The 22,138-nt window shown below is 38.8% G+C and overlaps 1 protein-coding gene across 1 annotated transcript in view; it reads left to right on the top strand.

Moving 5' to 3' along the window:
- The window catches only part of LOC104162713 (brain-specific angiogenesis inhibitor 3-like), a 44,293-nt gene extending 27,018 nt beyond the window's left edge, over window positions 1–17,275 (top strand). The window contains exons 10-12 of the mRNA XM_009701518.1: window positions 7,010–7,045; window positions 14,404–14,508; window positions 16,459–17,275. Of these exons, the coding sequence (XP_009699820.1) occupies window positions 7,010–7,045; window positions 14,404–14,508; window positions 16,459–16,647 (330 nt within the window). The 3' untranslated portion in view covers window positions 16,648–17,275. The remainder of the gene's footprint in view (window positions 1–7,009; window positions 7,046–14,403; window positions 14,509–16,458) is intronic.
- Window positions 17,276–22,138: the final 4,863 nt, after the last annotated feature.

The raw sequence follows: 22,138 nt of genomic DNA on the forward strand, positions 1-22,138 counted from the left end.
CAATTATTTTCTGTATTTTGCATATTCCAAGTGATGATCAGCCCTTAGAACACTATGTGTCTATTCAAATAATGAAAAAGTGTATATAGATATAAACACATAGCCGAAAACCCAAAGCTATTAAAAATGAAATGAAAAAAACAAAGGCTGAAATGTCAGGTCTTTTTCATGTTCTCTTTTTTTTTAGACTTTGTATTCATTATGATCACTGGAGATGAATGTTTTGGAGCACAACTATAGTATCAGCACAAGAACATATATCCTGACTTCTAACTCTGCAGCGAGGATCCATCACCCCTACCATTAGATATCTAAATATAGGCATTCCCCCTCTGATACGGAAAAAATGCTTTTCACATTTGGCCCCCTTTAGAGTCCGTGGAGAGAAACAGGCACTTTTAGGCCACTTTTAGACATCTGCCCCAGGATGAGGTAAACCACATGCCCTCAGTGCAGGTGTTGCTTTTCAAGTGCCATAGAGGAAACCAGAATGAGTCGCTCAGACAAACATCAAAGATGTTGGTGTCCTAAATTTAGCCAGCTGAATCCTACAGTGTGTCACAAGCTTTTTTCTAAAACTTTCTTCTAGTTTTTATATCTATGTATTTTTTGCTCAAGAAAATGCTTAGTTGGGAACAATCAAATGCTTTGTTATATATGGAAGAATTTCAGTTTTCAAAAGATAGTCTAAGAATGTCATAATATTTACATACAAGTATTGCCCAGATAAGTATAAATTTAAGGATCTGCAGATTCCCAATGTGCAAATCAGTGATTTTTTACTTTATTTGGTGTGTAGCCAACAGTACTCATGTGATTGTAGGCACAGGCAGGCATATTAGTACATCACAGTTTCTTAGGAGGAGTGAATGAACATCTGGCTAATCTCCTGCACATCCCTTATATGTGTGGATTCAAACTGGCTTTGCTACCTTGGCATCAACGGGGCTTGGCGTGTGCTCCTTCAGTTCAAAGTGTTTTGATTTTAATGAAGAAAGCACTCTCAATACACTCTTTTGAAATGATTTTTGTTTGGAAAATGTACACTCAGAGGGGTGTGCTCATTAAAATGAAATTACTTTGAAGTGAAGTAGTGCATTCCCAGCCACTTCGATGCAGGGCAAGGTTAGGAGGTTTAAATGCAGAGGAAGAAGCTGATCTGTGCAACGTATCTCCAGGATAAATAATTCATTTCTCTCTATTGTGCAAAAAAAATGCAAGAGGGAGTAGATACTTGGTGCCTGACTATGCGAGGAGACTTGCATCGTTGCCTCTGCAGAAGAAGACTGACGGGTTCTTTCAAGGGAACTATGCTTAGTGTAGTGTGAGCAGGAAAAAGACCTGCAAGGAGACAGACTATTAACGATTGTGAGAGGAAGGACATGCGAAGGCAGGGAATAGAAACATTTATTAAAGGGAAGAAAGAGTATCTGCTTTATAAGAGGAAGAAGGAAAGGACTTCCCAAATTGTTTGCCAGGTAAAGGACTGGAATTCTCTTTCCAGTCTCATATCTTCCTTTTTTACTTTTCTGTCTCAGTTTCTGCCATGAGATCTTTATGTGGAGGAAGACATAAAGCCCTTCATTCATGAGAGCTCTTAGTACGTTCAAAGTCAGTCAACTCCAGAGGTCCTTGGACAAATTGCTGATGGGGGACTTTAGGAAGAAAATACTGTTACAGCTGAGAAAATAAAAGGACACGTTAAAGATAGTGAAGTGCAAAGAAATGTAAAAAAAGCACTTACCAAAAAAGTAAAGATATAGGTAAAGAGGAGAGAAAAGAAACACAGACATGCCAGAAAAAGGGAAAAAAAGATGGCAGAAATGAAGAAGCTTAAAATGAAAGTATTAGGAAGAATAAAATAAAAGCACGAGGGAAGGAACAAGGTCTAAAATTAAAAAGATCAGGAAATGAGAGAAGAAATATGCAGTTAAAACAGTCAATCTGGTCAATAAAGTACCAGAGCATCAGGCAGAACAAAAGCAAAATGGTGTGAAGTCATTTTGATTTATGACATGAGAAGTAAAAAAGAGAGAGAGAACAAAAATAGAGAGACGAGCCCCGCAGGAATTTTCTCTTTATCATGTTTCCACATTGCATTTATTTTCAGACATTCTGTATCTCAGATTTCTATCCCTCCCATTCCTCATTTCATTCCTCAATAAGCTGTGGAGACAGTTCTTGCCAATTTTGGGACTCTCAGTGAAATGAGGTCTAGCCCTCTAACAACCCACTTGAGCGAGTAGGTCTGGGCTTCCTCTGACTTCAGAAACTGATGCAGCTCATTTTCAGGTTACCGCACCGGAGTGGGGGTAGAATCAGGCAGAGTTGATTCTAGTAACTGAAGATGTAAAGAACCGAAATTTTAGTCAGTATTATGAAGTGTAGCATATATTTCAGACTTTATCTTATGAGCAGCTATCTTAACTACGTATGAACCTTAAGAAACGTATTTTCAATTGCTTGTCCATTTAAGAAATGTTACATTTCCCCGCAAAGCCTTCAGAAACACAAAACAAGTGGTTTTGGTTGATTCAGTAAATGCATATTCAGGTTACCCTATAAAAAAAAAAGGAGCAATAAAAAAAGGGAGAATAATTTGCCAGAATACTTTTAAATTGAGATCTCTGAAGTTGCATTTGTGCTGTGTGTTGAAGTGCTAAATCTGCTAGCATATTTTAAAGACTTAAAATTCTCGCATTAAAGAGCTAATTCACTTTTTCATGAAAATTTACTTGCTTTATGTCTAGTTCATGTTATGAACTAACAGCCAACATAATCTTCTATTCAGAAACTAAGGAGTTTTTCAGTTACAGACACACAAAAGGCATTTAAAATCAAAACTGTTTATCTACGTTCCACTTTTATATCTCTGAGGGCCAAAGAAGATTTTCCTTTAATTTTGTTCTGGGAAAAAGTCCTCCCCAGGCTAAGATCTTGTATGTCAAATCTAATCTCAGAGTGAATTATAAACTGCTGATAATAAGGCTTTATATTAATGGAAGCATGGTTATAGCCCTCACTATAATATGGTATCTCTGGTTTCAATTACACTTTGCACAATGCAATATATCTTCAGGAGTATCTCGTGTAATTAATCAGGTAGTGGTGTAACGCAGACTAGAATAAGGAGCAAACCAGGCATTTGTCATTTTACAGAGATGGAGAGGGATTTTATTAGTCATTTAGTGAGAGCAGCTCTTTCCTGGTGCCAGCGGATTAGTACGTGCTGGTGTATGGCAATCTGCTTCAGTGTTCTATTTTTGTCCCTCAGTGAGCAGAGTTTAGAGTCGCTCTGGAATTACACAGAGATGCTGTACACCATTAGCACAAAGTAAACTTGATTTAAAGTAAATTACTACTGCAAACCTCTTTTCACAGAGTTTCACTTTGGTCCTGGCATGAAGCGGGGGTGGGGTGGGGGAGTTTTCTCCATAAAATAGATTTTATAAATTAAGATCAAAGAACTGTAGAAATCAGAGATGGAAAAAAAATCTTGTCAGGTCATCTCTTCCACCAAAGCAAGAACATTTTCTGCGGTACATTTCTCTAACACATAGTCAAACTTCACTTTCAAGACTAGAGTGAAGGGCTTCCACTGTTTCCCTTAGCAGATTATTGCATAGTTGCATAAACTTTCTTTATTCCTGACAGCATCTCTGAAATTTCCTTTTTTTTTCCTATTTTTTTCTGAATTACAACTTTTCAGGTTTTTCTCACACCAGCTTTGTTTATCAGTGTTTATATCCTTCTCAGGTTTCTGAACAAGCTTTTGCATTTGCCTCTTCCAGAGCCAATGTTTAAACAAGCTGTATCACTCTTTTATCCTTTCCTCTTGACCCAGTGTCATTAACTCTTCAAAAGTACTTTTTGCTGCTCTCCTCTGAAGTTTCCACAGTTCACAGGCACGATTTGGGTGCTGTCAGTGGAGAGTGCCCGTGCAGAGCTGTCTTCGGAGAGGGCTATTCCCTCCCTTGCCCGCTTAAATGGAGACGTGAGCTTTTTGTTGTAGCATTTGTAACTGTGAATGGGTTGCAGTTCACTGCTTACCCATACCTCTTATTTTTTTCAGAATTATACCAGCTAGATCCCTGCCGCTGAATAACTGCATGCGTCTTCAGCTTTTTAGGCGGTCCCGTTATTAGTTACCCTTGCAGGTCTCCAGCATTTAGAGCTCTTCAGCTTGGACAACAGATGACCGAATAGTGAATAGGGAACAATTATTCATATTTCCCGTAATATAAGAAATAGGAGCATCAAATGAAATGGCAAAGGGATAAACAATAGAATTTCCTTTGTCATGTTATGCATATCTAAATTGTGGAATTCACTACCCCAGCACATTTTGGATGTCAAAATTAGGAATAATTATAAAACATGATGAGATTAATGGAATAATGTAAAAAAGTGTTATTAAGCTCAACAGAGTAAGCTCCTCCCAAGGAGGTTCCTAAACTACTGAAAAACTAGGGAGGGTATTGTAGCAGAAATGTCACATTGTAGAATTGTAGAATGAGCCAGATGGTTGATTTCTCAAACCATTTAGATATGAGTGGAAAACCTCATCTTTCTCAACCAAAAGAGATGTAATAAATAAATTTCATATAAGAAAAAAAGTATGTATACAATCACAATTAAAGTGATGATTTGCACGGTTTAGGCTTGTTGCATATCATACAGAAACTAGGAGGAGAATTTAGTGAAATGACAACTTCCAGTTGGAACCAAAGGGAAACTATTCCATCCTTGTAAGATTCCCAATGACTTCATGCTTCTGAATATGTTCCCTCTCTCAAAGAACAACACTGCCATCATTTCAAGGCAATGACGTAGTAGCCAGGAGGACCTGGTCATGTACCTGGTGGTGTCAGTGACAATATTGCAAATAACTTTCCAGGGTGCAGGGTCACATTCATAACCAGCATCCTTTGCTTTTCAGAAACTCACAGAACTTTGCTGCTTCTATTCAGACCTGTGGCAGTTACCTACTTTTGAAGTATTAAGAGAACAGGCTCTGACAGCACTTGTGCTGTATTTCACCATATGCAGCTGCAGGAAAAAAGTGAAGCACAAGCACAGAACAGATGTTCTTTACTGTATGAGTTTAAAATAAATGTGTTTGTGATAGATTCTTGTTGAGCCCTAGAAAAATCCTCACTGAGATAAACCTGTGGTGTGACCTGTTTGGTCACAACTGGTGTGATCTAACAGTAAAATTGCGATGATTACCTCTTTCTGACAGTAGCACAGCTAAATATGTTGCACTCTGGTAGATATGTCCTTTTACCATGTAAACAGTGATAGAGTCGTCTGGCTGCAAAACCTATTAATCCAGCTGTGCCAGGAATATTTTCACTGTGGTCAAGCAGACTTAAGGCAAAATACAAATGCTCCAATTTTGTAAATCATATACCCTCATACTTTCCTTACCTCCAAGGCCTTTGTTGTTTCCATGTTTTCATGATACTTATTTTTGCAGAATTGTTTAATTTATTTTTAAATACTCTCTTTAAAGTGTGCTAGGTTAAATCAAGCCTTACTGATTAAAGATAGCTTCTCCAAAGCTTGTTGTTGTTCCTTGTTTTAATTGTATTATAGACTATAGACTATAAAGCCCCCCAGCTCTTTAGACATCAGAGTGTCGACAGTGCTACAGTGATGTTCTTCATATTATTGTGAATTGGAGCATCAAAATTTTACTACAAAACCAGACAAACATGTCACAAAGTGGTATTATCAAGGGCTCAGAGACCAAATATTTTCTGCTTTCCACAACTGAAAGACTTGTAAAATTATTCCTTTCAATTGCAAGAAAACAGAACAGTTTACTAAAACCTGCATGTTTATTAAAGCAATTAAAATCAAAGTCTAATGAAGTCAGTAACATTATTTATCTTGACTTAATGGGTTTGATTTGCAGAAATTAGATGCAATGTGAAAAGGTTCCGTCACCATGACTTAAAGCCATCCTATCCTACCACAAAAAGTAGGGTTAAATTGTAGCAGCAATCCTTTTTAAAAAGGTGGGTTTAATTGTTAGCGGCAAGCTTTTTTTTTTTTTTTTTTTTTGGTGTCGTTTTCCCTTCCTTTAACTCTCCTTCCTGAAGGGGAATGTATCTTTTCTTTCTGTTTGCATGTTCTTTCACTCTTTTCAGCTCTTCCAAGCTAGCTACTTCTTTCTACATCTCTTTGGTCTATTGCAAGGCTTTCAGTTTCCAACCTCAGAAGAAAAAAAGATATTTTTATCTCTTCTTTATAATATTTCTACTTCTTTCTGACACAATTTGACTGTATAATTGGTTTCTTTTAGAATCTGCAAAAAATTCTGTGCTAAATTATTTGTGATATTTCTAAGCAATCATATTGCTTTGCATTGTATACAAGCGATTACTTCACTAGTAAATCATTCTTGCTTTATATCAGATGCTTTGAATCAGATTTGTCATAAGTGTAAAACAAAATCATTGCTTTCTCCATCCAGATTGTCACTGCAAACAAGCTGAAGCTGTGGAAAGTGTAGATGGCTTCGGCTTGATTTTGCTATCATTTATTCCATTAAAATCAATGGAGTTGTACCAATGTAAGCTTGATGTAGGAAACAATCAATTTCTGTATACCTATAAAAATCTAAATCATATATATGTATAGATAGCTGTGTAAAAAGTATTAATATGACAATAATTTTCAAATACCACAGAAAGTATAGAAATAGATATATTTTATACACCAACAGGTTCAATTGCATGCAAATAACATGCACATTATGCATCCCAGTGAAATGCAGTCTGCTTTATTTCAGAAAAAAGAATATGATACTGGTCTAATAAACTGTATGCAAAGTCATGCATTAATCTTAAATTATCAAGATAAAATCTACAAGCTCATACAGAATACCTAATAAATATCTGATAGGAAAACAAGAATGTTGTTTAGACTCATTAATATGATTTGGTGAATAGTCCCCTTGTTAATACAACCTCTTTTTTCTTTCTTTTTCACTGCTTAATAGAGAAGAAAATCACGTTATTCGGACCTTGACTTTGAAGTAAGTTTTACTGAATTATTCCTGATTATTAAAAATATTTTCCTAAAAGTAAATGTGAAGTGTTCATTTTAGCAGTTTTTAGCCTTCTGACGTAGTGGATTTCATAGGGTTGTTCAGTTGATACTGTACAGACCATGATGAGGAATTCATTAAAACTACTTTGGTGCAACTTGTTTGTAAAATAGTCTGAGATCAAGCTGTCATATTGCAATATTAACCATCATGATTTCAGTTTTTAAATTCTCTGCCTCTTCATTTTCATCTGGGTTTGTTTCTGTTTTGTTGTGGTATTTTTTTGCTGGCTATCTATCTATTCAAAAAGTGTGACACTTCTGTAGGACAGGCCACATCGCTGCAGTTTTCATCTAGGTTTGTTTCTGTTTTGTTGTGGTTTTTTTTTTGCTGGCTATCTATCTATTCAAAAAGTGTGACACTTCTGTAGGACAGGCCACATCGCTGCAGAAGGTTGCTTTCTCCAAGAGATTCTCAGTCATTTGTTCTATCTCTCTTTCTTCGATACTAATTTACTGACATAAGAGTTTCACATCCAAATAGTGATTAAGAATGTGTCAGATTTTGAACGATGGAGTGCTCCAGTTGTCAAAGCTTATGGATCACATGCTATATAAAAAATCAAGTTCATGTAAGGTTCTTTAGGTTGAATATCCATAATTTCAAACTTAGACCCCGTTGAGTGAGAAGGTTTGGTTGTGTTAGTTAATGACCATTTTGTTCTCTCTGTCAGTATGATTAAGTCTCTCAGAGTTTTGTTTATTTGAGGGTTTTTTCTCTGCTCTACCAGAAGCAATACAGCAGTTAGTTTTCAAGGGGATGTTAATTTATGGCTTTAGGGGTTTTGCATAGGTTGGCTGTTCATGCATATTAATATTTTGATATAATGCATTATGTGTGTCTCCAGAGAAGTTGAACAATCGTATTTGCCTGGAACCTACAGATCTTCAGCTAAACTTTAGCAACCAGTGATCAGTACTTATCAACCACAACTTTAAAAATTACCCTACCTGTTTGCATGTGCAAACAAAAGCAATTTTCGCTATTCTTTGCGCTATCAGTACAGGACATGTACTTTCAGATTCTACTCCATAGAAAAGAAAGAGGCAGAACTGGCAAAATGCAGCCATAGCAGTGGTCGTAGAAGCCTTGCAATGAGAGATGGGCTTACTTTGGTGACCTGCTTTTGCTGAAGTGCTGACCTTCCGTGTCTGATTGTGGTTTCTTGGTAGTTTAACATCGTGCCTTAATCTCCTATGTCATTTCCCCCAGAGGCTATAGTTACCTTAAGCAGTCATGTAATGGCTCAAATAATGCACCAGACAAAGATTCATACAGTAAGTTTAAGGAAAATATAATGCAAAGATTATCCTAAATATGCTTTAGGATAAATGCATAGAAAGGAAAAAGGAAAACATGAATTGACAATAGAATTCTGATGAGCAAGAAATTCTGAAATTAAATGAAAGCAATATGAATAGAAGTTTTATAATTATAGTGATACAAAGAACTCTGAATTTTACTGTTTTTTATTGAAAGGTAGGAATAGCATGCCATTCACAATAAGAACATTCTCTGTGGCAACAGATACTAAAATATTCTTCCTATCACTGAGGAAAGCATAATCCAACACCAAATAAACACCGACAATGCTATACACATTCTGCTCTCGAGAATCAGGCCTCCCGTTACATATTTTCTTTTGACTCACATAGTGTATTTAAGATGCTTACACCTTTTTCTTGTCTCGTTTGCAGTATTGTTGCTCCGTGGCCTCATATTTTTAGAAGTGTGATTACAAAGCAGGAAAATATATTTATTTGTAAAAAGGGAAGGATGGGGCCATTGGGAGTCACTGCTGAAGAAGTGAGAGCGGCAACGATACTGTGCCAGTTGCTGCTGTGTTTTAGAAGTACCCACTGGGACTAACCCCATCTCACCTCCCTGTTTCATGGTGCCTCTGATTAAGCCTGTGGGCTTTCCTGTGTTCTTACACATAGCGTGGCTGGCTGTCTGAGGTAGAGCAAAATAAAAAAGCCACAAAATGTTCAAATAGCCATCTGGATTCCTTCGTTCAGCAAGGCATACTGATGAAAGGAATTGAGATAGTGTTGTGTTGCCAAAACATTGCTATTCTGATACTTCAAAGCAGCTTGACTGCAAACTAGAATAGAGCCTGGAGGTGAGGTCAAGCTAGAGTGATTGGCCATATTACTTAAATGTTTAACACTTTCTCTGCTCTGTCTGTAACCAGTGCCAGCTGGCGCTCTCTGAGACAACGTCTTTCCGCAGTTCTGAGGATAACAAATGCTATGGATGTGGTTCTGAGGATATCCAATGCTAAGTGTACCGTATGGACAAGACTGTCAAGCTTGGCTCCCTCCCTCCTTTTCCTTTTAACACTCTCCCAGCAGCCTCTACGGCCTCAACCTCTCACACATCTCGCTATATCCATACAAGATAAACCCTCAAGCTATGTCTATCTTACTAAAGACATTTGGGGGAATATTCCTGGGTGCCAAAATGCCAGTTTTTATATAGATGAATATTTAGAATGATCTTTACTATTTTAGTCTGGATCACCCTTGTCTCTCCAAACAGTTCCTGAAGTGTCCTTAGGGAACCAGTGCAATCTAGGTACCATTCACAACAGGCAATTTGGTTGTAGACTTCTTATTTTGGAGACTAAGAGAAATTTGTAACATTCATGGAGAACATTCCATGCTAGATGGTGTTGGAGAATCATCTTGGACATGTTTGACGTACTACAGTAGAGTCACACTTTCACTGTTTTAAAAAAAAGAAAAAAAGACTGTGCTAGTGGGTTGCAATGCAACACTTACCTTAATACAGACAATTTGAAGTAAAAAAAAAGAAACATATGAAGAGCAATTTTTTTTCTCTGAGGGCCACAGTTGAAACTCAAAGCCAGCTGCTATGTAGTGTGAACACAGACCATGACTGTTCTCAATGCCATAAAATAGTCTCTGTCCCAGTTATCTCCAATGTATGTAGAAATACATGTGTAGTTTTAAGGGCCTTTGTAATGGGCTATAAATAATAAGAGTCCTGTGACTTATGGGTAGTGCTACAGAAAGTTTATGTCTCCAGTCAATGGAAAAGGAGAGAGAAAAAAATGAGATCTGAACTGGCCAGCTCTTGTAATAGATCTTAGAGAGGAGACTCTCAAGAACTGGGCCACTTGTATCTTCCCTTTTTAAATAGTTTACCATTACATTCTCAAATTATCCCTTTATGTAGCAAAAGGAAGACAGACTGTAGCATGCTGGGTTTAGTCTGTAGGCAGAAAGTATCACTGCTAGATAATATACTGTCCACTATCAGATTTTGCAAAACACTAATCTATTTGAACTTTGAAGTTTGCTAAAATTAACAGTCAACATGCAACAACTTTACAGCTCTTTTCTTGCTATTACCAAGAATTAGTTTAGACTCATTCATGCAGTCCAGTATCCAAAACATCACCAAAATTCATAGGTCTGGGTGTTTTGGATCCTTGCTGCTGCGGGCTGTGGCAACCCCAGCAAAGTGCCCTCCAACCACAGTCATTATGTTCTGTTTTTCCCTAAAGCCGGACAGGTAGTTTTTTCATGGAGGCTCAGCACTAATACTTAGCTGTCAGATCAAATAAAAATCATTCTAATTATGTTGAACAGAAATACAGATGCTGTGGAAATTCCCAGGAGGACTTTATAATAAGTGTGCTTGACACTTACAAAAACATACAAGAGAGTTAAACAGTATTATTGACATGCATTTTAGGATTCAAGATCACAATTATCTCTAAATTCTGTGAGAAGGTCTGACTCCTGGATGTCCTCAGCCATCCACCCCACACTCCCCTCTCCATGAGGCATTCATTTGATCTGCTCTGGTAATAACATAGGTGCCAAATAATTCAGAAAGGTGCCTTATTGCCCTGCTCCCCAGGACTGAAGTAATCTCTGGGGTTTTTTGAGCTCCATCCGTGAGGGAGAGCAAGGATGCACAGGACAAGTGTGAATACCAGAATGTCTTCTTTGCTTTCCACAGAGCGGTAGACTCTCACTGGCAATAATGCTAAATTGATCATTAATTGCTGGAGCTGCATTCTTTCGGAATTTCATCTGCAATAGCTGTTCATTATAACAACATTATAAACTCACACGAAAGTTTAAAATTGTTCTCTTACTAACCTGAAGACATCTCTCAAAGACAAAGGTGGAAAAAAATATGCCTGCAGGGAAAAAATCCTTTCCCGTTCCTAAGTTTGGCAACTGATCATACCTGTAACATCTTGAAAACACAGCATGTTTCCATTATAGGGCTGGGAAGGCATTCCCCGATCTGTTCTTTTCACTTAGCTAGTTTGTACAATATTTGAGAGCGCGCATTTTTACCTGTGACAGTATAGGAAATCTCCAAGGCAAATTGAATGACATTATTATCATTATTATTATTATTATTATTATTACCATTATTTTTCTTCATAAGACTGACCACAGATCTTCATGAGACTATTTGTGCTTGAGTTCAGCTAAAACCCTGTCATAAATAAAAAAGGGAGCTGAGTACAGAGTTATGTTTGAAATCCTTCCCATCTTGATGATAGCCGTCCACACTCTGAATCCTCTTCTGAGAGCAGATGCTCACCAGAGCAAGGCTTAGGCTTTTCAACACACACACTGGATGTTACTTGTGAGTGGGGGTAGAACTGCGGAAGGAGTGTCAGTTCAGTCTGAGCCCCTTGAGGGTGTGGGGCACAAGAGTTACGGAGCCTGCAGGAAAGACCAGAAGAAGATGTGTCCATAGCCTGGTGGCTAGCTCAGGTGCTTCTGGAGGGGATGCGGCATTAAGGGGCAAATCCCCCGCTGCACCTAAAGAAGAGGTGCTTCCCAAGGGCATCCTGCTCAGGTCCTGATGCTGCTACAATCATCCTAGTATATGTTGGTCAAGATCTCCAGCTCTGAATTGATAAAACTTAGGTATTTCTGAGATCCATATTTTCCACATTGCCCATTTAATAGAGAAAACAGATTAAACCCCTACAAATACTTTGTGGGTTATTTTTTTGTAAAAGAAAGTTACCCAACAGAACATATTTTCTAGAAAGGAGATAAGATGGTGCTTTCTAACAAGGATTTTAAAAGAAGTCTAGAGAAGAAGAGTTAAAGTTAGAAATTTAAGTTACTGCACATTCAGTTCAGATCGTTCTTTATAAGCAGTGGGAAGGGGTGGGTGTCAGTGGGTAGGAATTAGGGAATGGAAGCCAGGGAAACACAAAGCAACCAAAAGATCCATAGGTACATGTGCATACCAGTCATTCTGCTATTAAGAATAAAATTTAAAGCCTTTTTTTCTGGCAGACTTCCCACTGCAAGTGTTTAATTTCTCCTCCCACCTGCTTCTCTTCAGGAATAATGTAATGAACTGAGTAAGACATTTGCATTATTCATATTTGCTATTTAACGAATTCTTGGGTACACAATTCAGAAAAATATCAGAAAGTAGCATTCTTTATATTCCTAGCCTTCTATTAAAAAGTTTCCAACTGGAGATATTGTTTCACAGTCATATGTTATTTCCTGCTTTTAGAGCCAGTATTTTAACCCATCAAATCTGTTTTATTCCCTTCAGCATGTCTCCTTATTTCAGCCAATAATAATCTTTGAGGCAGAATCTTTCTTTTTTAAATTCTAGGTGTATGAAACTTGCTACATATCCCTGTCTACCACAACAGCAATAGCTTAAAAGAATGCCTAGGAAGTCACTTAAGTGAAACTTCCTCCACAAATTTAGATCAGCTATCTCGAGTTAAATTACGTTTTGCAAGGAGTTCCTCACCACATCCTGCAAAATTGTTTCCCTTATTCACCCCACAATTCACGTTAAGTTAATAGGTCTTTAATCGCTTTCTGTATCTCATGTCTCTTTTGTGAATAATGTTGCCAATTTCCTGTTCTCAGGAGTGAAACAAGTTCTTCTCTATTAAGGATGATACAGTTATTACAACGTAGCAGTAGAAATGCATGGCCAAGAGACCAGCCAGATTTCATAAAACTTATAAATACAGAATGCAAATGAAAGATAAGAGTTAAAATTAGTATTGGTAAAAAATTATTTGGGGGTCAGCTACTGCCAGTCTGTTTTAAAAGGTACTAACCCAGACTTGGCAGAAGTGTTACCTGCTGGGAAGGGTCACACTCAGGCACTGCATGCGTAAGTTTGCAGGGTTTGTCATATACAACGCCAGGGAAAATCAGGGTTGAAAATGAGTGGACATGCATAGATGCTGGTGTCCTGCACCTTTGCTATCAACATTATTGGCTGCTGCCTTGGTTCTGACTCAAGTTCAAGCAGTTACCAAAGCTTAAGAAAAGCCAAGCTGAGCCCATCTGCTGTTGGACTGAGGTGAAGCGACCTCAGCCCCTCCTGTCCCCTGTCCACCCAGACCACAGAACCGTGAGGATGGTTGAACAGTAAGCACCCTTCAGCTTTGCTCCAGGGGCCGGTCTGAATCCAGACCTGAGTGTGAACCTGCTTGGAAACAATGCAGATGGCCGGCTCGACAGTCTAGGCTTGAAAACAGGCTTCACTCTCCATGAAGCTGCCAAGGCAAATATGTGGCTGGGGGTCTCCTCCAACTGTGGGGGCTGGTTGGGGTCCCCACCTCTTGCACAGGACTGCCACGTAATTAGCTTTTGTTGAAGAGTGCCCTGTGCATGGGCTAGAGGGACCATGGTTTCCAATTGCCCAGTCCATGACATAAGAAAGCAAGTAAAATTGAAAAACTGCACCTACTTTTCTTAATACAAATGCCATTTGACTGCATTTTATGATGAACTGAATGACAAGAAGAAGTCTAACTGAAAAGACATCACATTTGGAGCTGTTCCATTTTGGGCCAAGATTTCTGAGTTCAGTCTTCTCATAAAAAGTATTCCAATAGGGACCATTACAAACTGCTGTTGCATTCCTATAGAAATTAAAATATTACCATCCATGCTGAAAACAGAAATTCTAGAAAATATTCCTAATGTGCAAGAGAAATATCCTTCTGAGAAACTGCCATCACTTTCAAAATACTTTTAGGGTAGCACAAAAACAGTGTCCCTTAATTTCAGCAACTCAATAAACGTGGGGTAAAAACAGTCTCTTGTACACAGGAAGAACATTAAACAGAGCAGAGAGAAGGCTCAGCGCAATTCACTTCCATTGGTGGAGTCTATAGGGAAAAGACAGCCCTGCCAAATTCAATTTACTTTATTATGTTGAGGAAAATAATGCTTCTCTTAAAAAAGCCCAGATTCAATTATAAATGTAAGCAATTATGTTCCATTTTGCAGAAGGTCATGCATACAAGAAAGAGGCACATGGAATTGTTTCAAGAGTTAAATCAGAAATTTCAGACGCTGGACAGATTTCGGGATGTACCAAAATCAGGCAGTATGGTAAGTTTTCCTTCTTAGATATTTAAATATGATGGATCCTTAACCACAACAATGAAACAAGAGTCCTTTGAATTCAGTATATTTCCCAAGAAGACCTCAGCCTGCGCTACTTTTAGATAGCCTCACAACTCAGAACAAAAGATATTTTCAGTAATCTAACCTATGACGAGCCTCATTAGGTTTTACAACTTGACTGTAACTAACTCAGTGACATCATTATAGATGACAAGTAATTGAAGTGTACGGAACACATTTCAAATCTGTATGTGCCTAGCAAGCCTACAGGACTGTATATAGCGAAGGCAGCTCACTGGTGTGGTTTGGCCAATAGGGCTTTTCCTCTAGCTAGGCAAGCAGGTACGAAATTAGTTGCTACAAACAAGTCCGGCTAGGTTCACCTATACGTGGGACGGTCCAGAAAGTACACAGGGTCTCTGTAATGCCGTGTCTTTTCCGTAATAGGTTTATAAATATTTACCATGGGAAAAGTAAAAATTAAATCATCCTGAGTTGACTCTGCTATCACCATAATTCACATTTATACACACACAGTCATACACACATGCATAACACCCTAACTACATCTGATAATGAGAGCGAGGAAATAGTTGATTCTGCCTAATTAAAACAGCTAATTTAGTGTGACATATTTGTTAGCAGTAATATTATGATTAGTAATAATTTTATATATAATTTTATAACGTGAAAATTGTATGTTAAATGGAACTGAGCTAGAATCATTGTATTCTATAACTTTTTCAGAAGAGCTGCTCTCAGACATGAAGAAGAGGTATTAAGCAGATGTGAGGCCAATGGATTTACATCATTTACATCATCTTAATCCAGCAGAAATTTGGCCCTGATTCTTTGATGAACCTTTAGCTGTGATATGTGTTATTTTGCACCCAGTTCTCGCTCACTCCCCCTTCTGAGATTTGCTGACATGTAAAGTTTGCATTCACCTCCCTATTTGAGATTTGCTGCCCGCGTAAAGCTTGAGTTAATTCAAAATCTCAAAGGGAATCTCAGTGGAAGAGTTGTGTTTACCCTGTTTCACATCAGCGCTATGTTTTTGAAAGGTCTGCTAATAAAAGCTGCCTAGAGGAATGGTCCATCTGTAAGACAGTCAGAGAGTGATCCAGGTACCTAATATAGGCATCTCAGGCTATTTTAGACAGCCTCAGGTGTCTTAGTCGACAGCACGGTACAGTGATGACACTGGGCGCAAAGGAGACCTGCCCCTCTCCTGAACGATAGTTGGAGATCAAGCAGAAAATCCAAAGGCATCTAAAATGGCACAAAAATGTTAGATTTCGGCAATTAAGTCCCACCTAACATGTTACAGGAGAAATCACTAATTAAATTGGTCTTAGTCCATAACGTCTTTTACCCTATGAAAGTTAACATTCAAAAAAAATGCATTCAGTAGAAAATAACCACCTTTCAGCCTGTTAATCCTAATGTGCGTGAGCTCATCAGCCTGTAAAGCAAGGTGGCTCTCACAGCATTTTCGAGGGCTAGGTTTCCGTGGTTCTGCCATGCACCTGCCCCAATTTAAAATGCAGCTGGCAATCTCTGTTTCAAACCACTCCATTTTTTCAGGCAGCAAGCTCTTCTGAATTACCTTCCTTTCTCTTCTCCCACTTTCCGACACGACCGCTATTAAAAAGCTGTCCATTGGTACTGGATCACTTGGCCATTCCTCACGTACATTGGTTCTTGTGAAAGAAAGGGCTTAGCTGGCAGCTCAGGTGAGGAGCCTGCCAAAATGTTGGTTGTTCACAGAGAAAGAGTCGCAACGGTGCTGAACACCCGCCAGCCTGGCTCCCTGCAAAGCCATTTCCCCTCTCCGGCTTCTGTGTCTCATGAGAGCACTTTAGCGATCAGCCGTATAAATGGAAAACACATTATTTCATCCTTGGTTTTAATTCTTCTTTCTTTGGTCTTCAGGAGAACTCAGCACCAGGCAAGGCTCCATGGGACAGTTTCAAAACCACAGGCGACTACCAACACTATACAACGATAAACGTATTAGATACAGAGGCAAAAGATGCTTTAGAACTCAGACCAGCAGAATGGGAGAAGTGTCTGAACTTGCCTTTAGATGTGCAAGAAGGTGACTTTCAAACAGAAGTTTAACAAAAACAAACTGAACAAAACAAAAACAAAACAAAACAAAAATAATTCATTGCACTGACAATAAAGAGACTTTGGGAATCCTGACGCTCCTGTCTGAACATTGTGACTACTTTATGTCAGGCTCTTCCTGTGCCAAATGTCAGTGGGTTTTTTTCGTACAGTATATTCCCGCTAGTGCAGCTAGTGGAGAACCAGGTGTACAATTCTTACCATCATGTGTTGTAAGTACCCGTGGAATGGATTTGTAAGGTAATCTTTATAGATAAACCTCAAGCAACGATTCATGTTGTAACAGCTTCATTTGGTTTAGTTTTCAAAAAACTTCACCATGAAGCACAATGTATATATTTATGCAGTTTTTAAAGTTTATAACAGTCTGTTTGGCCATTACTACACTTTTTACTTTATAATATAAAAGCAAAGTTTTTGTCATTAAATGAATGTCTGTTGAGCTACATTCTTCATTGCTTTAAATGCAATAAAGTAATAATCTCACTTTTATATGAATAATATATTTCACATCTTTATTATTGCAGTTTTCTCTGGAAAGCTCAGAGTAGCTTTCTCTGCTGCAGCTGTGTATAAAATATTTAAAATGTTGTATGGTGTAAATAAACCTTTGTCTACATATCAGTTTCTTAGTGCATTTTATTCTGTATTTGTTTATCTTAAATTTGCATATTTATAAAGTTTTCTTTAAAAACACATATATTGAATAGGTATTTGGAGTTTTAATAGTATGTTGTTCTAGCTCCTGCAAGGAGTTTCTAAAGCATATTAGTAGGTTTGTATGGCCTTTCTCCATTTTCTTAGGTATTCTTTTGTGACAATGTACCATATAAATTGGACTTGTCAGAATACTATTACAATTGTTCTGTTTTATAAGAATTTTTGTCTTGCTGCAGAAAGACAAATAATGGAAAATAAGTTAAGTTTCAGTGCACAGCACCCAAAGAAAATGTTGATTTAGAATCATTACATCTTGTGCATGGTCTTGTTGCCATATAACAACAAGAAAGACTTTAAAGATAAAAAATTCCGAAGTATTTTAGACCAAAAAAAAAAAAGAGTGTGTTTCATATTATAAATCAAAAGCAAAGCATGATTTATGTTGAAAATACAGTTAAACAGTTAGGAATAGAAAGACTAAATCCCTTTTTCTGTGCTTAGAACCAAAAGCCGATCTTCAAAATCTCTCCTCATCTACGGCATGGTTCCGGGGGCAGGGATGGGAGGATATCTCAAATCTTCAGATGCCATATTTCTAGACCAAAAGTTTCCAAAACTATTTTGGTTCCTGCTGTATGGAATTGAATATGCTGCAGCCTACTAGCTGGAGAGCTCTTAGAGAGGAAGAAAACATGACCACCAATCTCCTTAGGAAGAAAAAAGACTAGAATAGAGGCTTATCAGCGAGAACTTAACCCAGAGTATTGGTAGAAGGAGACCATCATCCATCTACTGAGAGAAAAGTACTTAGGATCAACCTTCAGGAAGGTGTTTCAGTCTGTAAATCCTTTCTCCAGTCATGAAAAGGAGCCTGACTTTGCCTACTTTGAGTGAGCATCTCATGCAGAGTGCGGACTTCTCTAATGCTTCAGCCTATAAATCTTCACACAAATACAAAATAAGTAGTTACCAACCTGGTATCAAGTCCACTAACTGGTTTATGTGCCTAGAAGTCAGATGATGTAGTACTCAATATTGCAATGCATCAATCAACCAGAACGGGCCCTTTGTCAAGGGGCTGATGCAGACGGAGGCAGCTGGCAAGGCTGGCTATGCAGCCGACTAACAATATCACACCTCTGAAATCAAATACTGCACCAAAAACCTTGCTCTCTTGTTTTACATCAAGTTCTAGTGTAAAAGGGACTTACTTTCCCTTTAGATAAAGATACAACAGAAATTGCATGTTTTTAAAGGATTTCACTGAGTATAGTAGGCATCTCTCAAACAGAGCATGTTTTACAAAACTTCTAATTTTTGAGACCAAATCAGGAAGCTTAGGCCCCTGAATCCAGATATAAGCCTTAGCATCCTCCTTTATTGACCTAAACATAATACAAATCAAGAACACCTTGGTGTTTCAATAGCTGTTGTGCAGAGATTATTTGCATAAGCTCTGCATCACCTAACTCCTGTTCAACGGCAGTCTAGTTACAACTGCAGAAAGCTTAGGGTAGGCTGCAAACTTTCCCAGGAAACATGATAAATCATTCTACACTCAGTACACTGCTGACCCAGTTGTGCTGTTATTAATAACCCAGTTGATTCAGGTTTAGCGTTAGCCTGGGTGTTTATGTGCCACACAGCAGTCACAGATGTGCTTTCAGCGTATGTGCGGCAATGATCAGTGCTTTACTTAGAGCTTGTCCTGCCCTGCCCACAAAGTGCTAGATGTTTTTATTTTCCTATATATTTCATATTTAAAAGTATTAAAAACATGCTGAAACACAGTGCACTTGCCTACTGATTTGACTGCTTCGTATTAAAGCAGAGTTTGTTTCGGTAGGCAAGATGCCGCACGTACTTATGGTTTGCTGCTCAATGTCTCTGACGTGGTGCAAGTCAGACTGAACCCAGCAGGAGAGTGCAGGCGTGCGTGCACTGGCTTAAATGTTGGTAGGGCGCCGAGGAGATAGTTGGCATTATATTATATGCAAATAAGAAGTCAGAACTCCCTGCATTATACTAGGAGCAGACATGGCAGGGGACCCCGCATTTCCCTGCCAGAGCGGGCTGGTGCCACTCCAGGTGCCCTGTGCTCTCTCACCTGGCCCTGGCTACAGAAAGGTTCAGGTGTTTGAGGGCGGTTCAGGTGGTTTTGGGGCTCAGCTAACCGGTGTTGCTGCAGCTGGCACTAGAGTATGTTGAGGCAGTTGGGCTCAGCTTAGAGTTTACCTTGATCCAACTTAAAATACGTATTCCCTAGACATATACGGAAAAAGCAAATACTTTTTCTGGGAAAGGCCTCATTTTCTCAACTGTTTAAATACACATTAGTAATCATATAAAACCATATGCAGTTCCTCTAGCTCTGTCTTCCTCTTGCATACATATAAAGATTTTTTTCTGGCAAGTCAATGCTAAACAAAATATGCCCTGGAGTTTTCAGTATAGGGAAGCGGTGCATGGAGGAAATCCAGGTGAGCTGCCTTAGATCACTCAGACAGCAATTCAAGCTATCCATGATTTCATATTCAAGGCTGTGTGAAGAGGTTTGGTGTTGCTGGCATAGAAGTACTAACAAAGTTATTTGCTACATGGACACTTGCCAAAGAGAGGTTATTTAGCCCAGAATCTTCTGGGGACATAAACTATGAATTAGTCACCATTGAACTTCAGCTCATACTCTGCAATATCTCTGGGAAAGAAGAAGAAGGAGGAAAGAGAGAGACTGAGTGCTGCTACAGGGGATGAGAGGTAGAATAGCAGTGCTGCCGTGCTGATGCACCTTTGGAGCACCATGGGCTTAATGTTGGCATATATGTAATGCTAGTGACTCCTTATGATGAAGATTTAGGACAAAGTTGTAACAAAAGACCCAAACAGATAAGGGTATTTTCCATCTCATTCACTACTGGGTCTGAATTTCAGTGAATCGGTGCTGTTCTCTGGGAAATGTTGTCCTGACACTCCTCCTGTGAGAACATCATTTGCTTCTATGATGACAAGACATAAATCACCCAATATTGTTTTACACAGGATTAAGCTGGGGTTTAAAAACCAACAAAAAAACAACCAAGGAAAAAAACTCTAAGCCCCAAGCTGCACCAGGTGAAATGTTCTCTGATGCTTTGGCTTGTCTCCATTTCCCACAGTTGCTAGGCAATGCTGTACTTAGAGACCAGATTTAACAAAAGGTCTGCTTCCCGCTTGGAAACAGGCGTCCATCTGTCACAGCATCAGCAGCGTGCTTTCCATCGGGTTATGCAAAAGGGTATGGAAATCTCTGTTAGCAATCAGCAGATGGAGACATTGTGCATTGATAGTAGACTTTCAGTTCCTCAGGCGTTAGCTCGAGGTTGTGCTGTATCTCTGGATACGCCACAAGAAGAAGTTTGTATGAGCAAACTTCGTTTCCCTCTCTCAAAAAGTGTTATAGGGCTCTCCTGTGCAATCAAGCCCATTCTCATGTGCTGAGGGAAGTAAACAGAGAGGTACTCAGCTGAATATGTGTTTGGGGAGATGCAATTCGTTTCAAGCGAGGTCTCAACCAGTGCAACGCTGTAATCTTTTCTACTTGCTTTTCTAGAAATGTCTTTCTTTGCAAGCAAAGCAAAAGAGGCCTCACTAAGAAAAATTTAATTGCTGATAAGATAGGCGTGACTACTAATCCTAGTACTCCCACTGGAATGTTCTATTAATTACAATTGTAAGGTAAAGAAAGAGTCATTTATCTGGTTTTGACATAATTGTCTCTTAGATAGGCTGCCTTGGACCATCCTGTGGCAATGAGTTACTCAAATTAACTACATCACAGTACTGCTCCTCTTGTTTGTTCTGAACTAATTTCATTTTATACCTCATTATTTCCTATGAGGAACTTACACAGGCTTCTGCTATGGGCCCCACAGTTACCTCTTTTTGAGGATTACAAACCCACACTCAGTTAGTCCTCACGTAGAAGTCCTTCCCTGATTTCTACCATCCTTGTCTCCTTTATGGCTTTTCCAGGTCTGCTAAAGTTCTTAAATAATTCTCAGTATATCCTGAACTCAGAGTATTCTGTTTGATCCCTGCAAAAAAAGGAAAAACTCAACCAGGAAGCTTCCAAAAATCCTTTTGATTCAGTAGGGGGAGAAAAAAAAAAAGGAAACTACAAAACTTGAATTTTAACTTTTTTACCTAACCATTTAATGGAAAATACATGACCATCTCTCTGAGCAAGAAACAGGCACCAGGCAGCTTCTCTTAAGTAATTGTCTTGATGAGTGGACTTCAGTAATTTATTTTCTGCTGCTCCTTCTCTCTGGTTCTGTGAATGTAGACCTTCTTTCTTAAGTAGCACTGCTCCAGCAAGGCCGGTAGAGAGTTGTCTACAGCCCGTTGGTTGGGTTTTGCAGTCAGAAAGAGAGCAAGGACTATGTGAAACCTTTCAGATGGAATAGCAGTTTTTTCTCACCTCCTGAAATTGTGCTGAATTATGAGGGTTTTTTTCAGTTTTTGTAACCAGCCTTTCTCCAGCTGTGTGTTCAAAGGGTGACATCCACTCATGTCCCGACTGTCTTCTTTGAAACTTAGAATGGGCACCTGAGCCAGGGAAGGGGCTGGGAGCTGCTGCTCCTGACTGTTCATCCCTGTTACTAAGAGTTAAGCACCTGTAGCTCAAGAGAGGTGAGATTTAAGAAACAGTGCACGTCTCGGTGTCTTCTTGCTGCTTAGCTTGGGCAGTTACTGGGAAGTCCAGCTGGAGACGTCTACTTCTTTGTATGCATTGTATAAGCAGATAATGTGCCTTGCTCCAGATATGGAGTCAAGCTTAACA

The sequence above is a fragment of the Cariama cristata genome, unplaced genomic scaffold, assembly GCF_000690535.1.
Source record: "Cariama cristata isolate BGI_N322 unplaced genomic scaffold, ASM69053v1 scaffold746, whole genome shotgun sequence".
Lineage (NCBI taxonomy): Eukaryota > Metazoa > Chordata > Aves > Cariamiformes > Cariamidae > Cariama > Cariama cristata.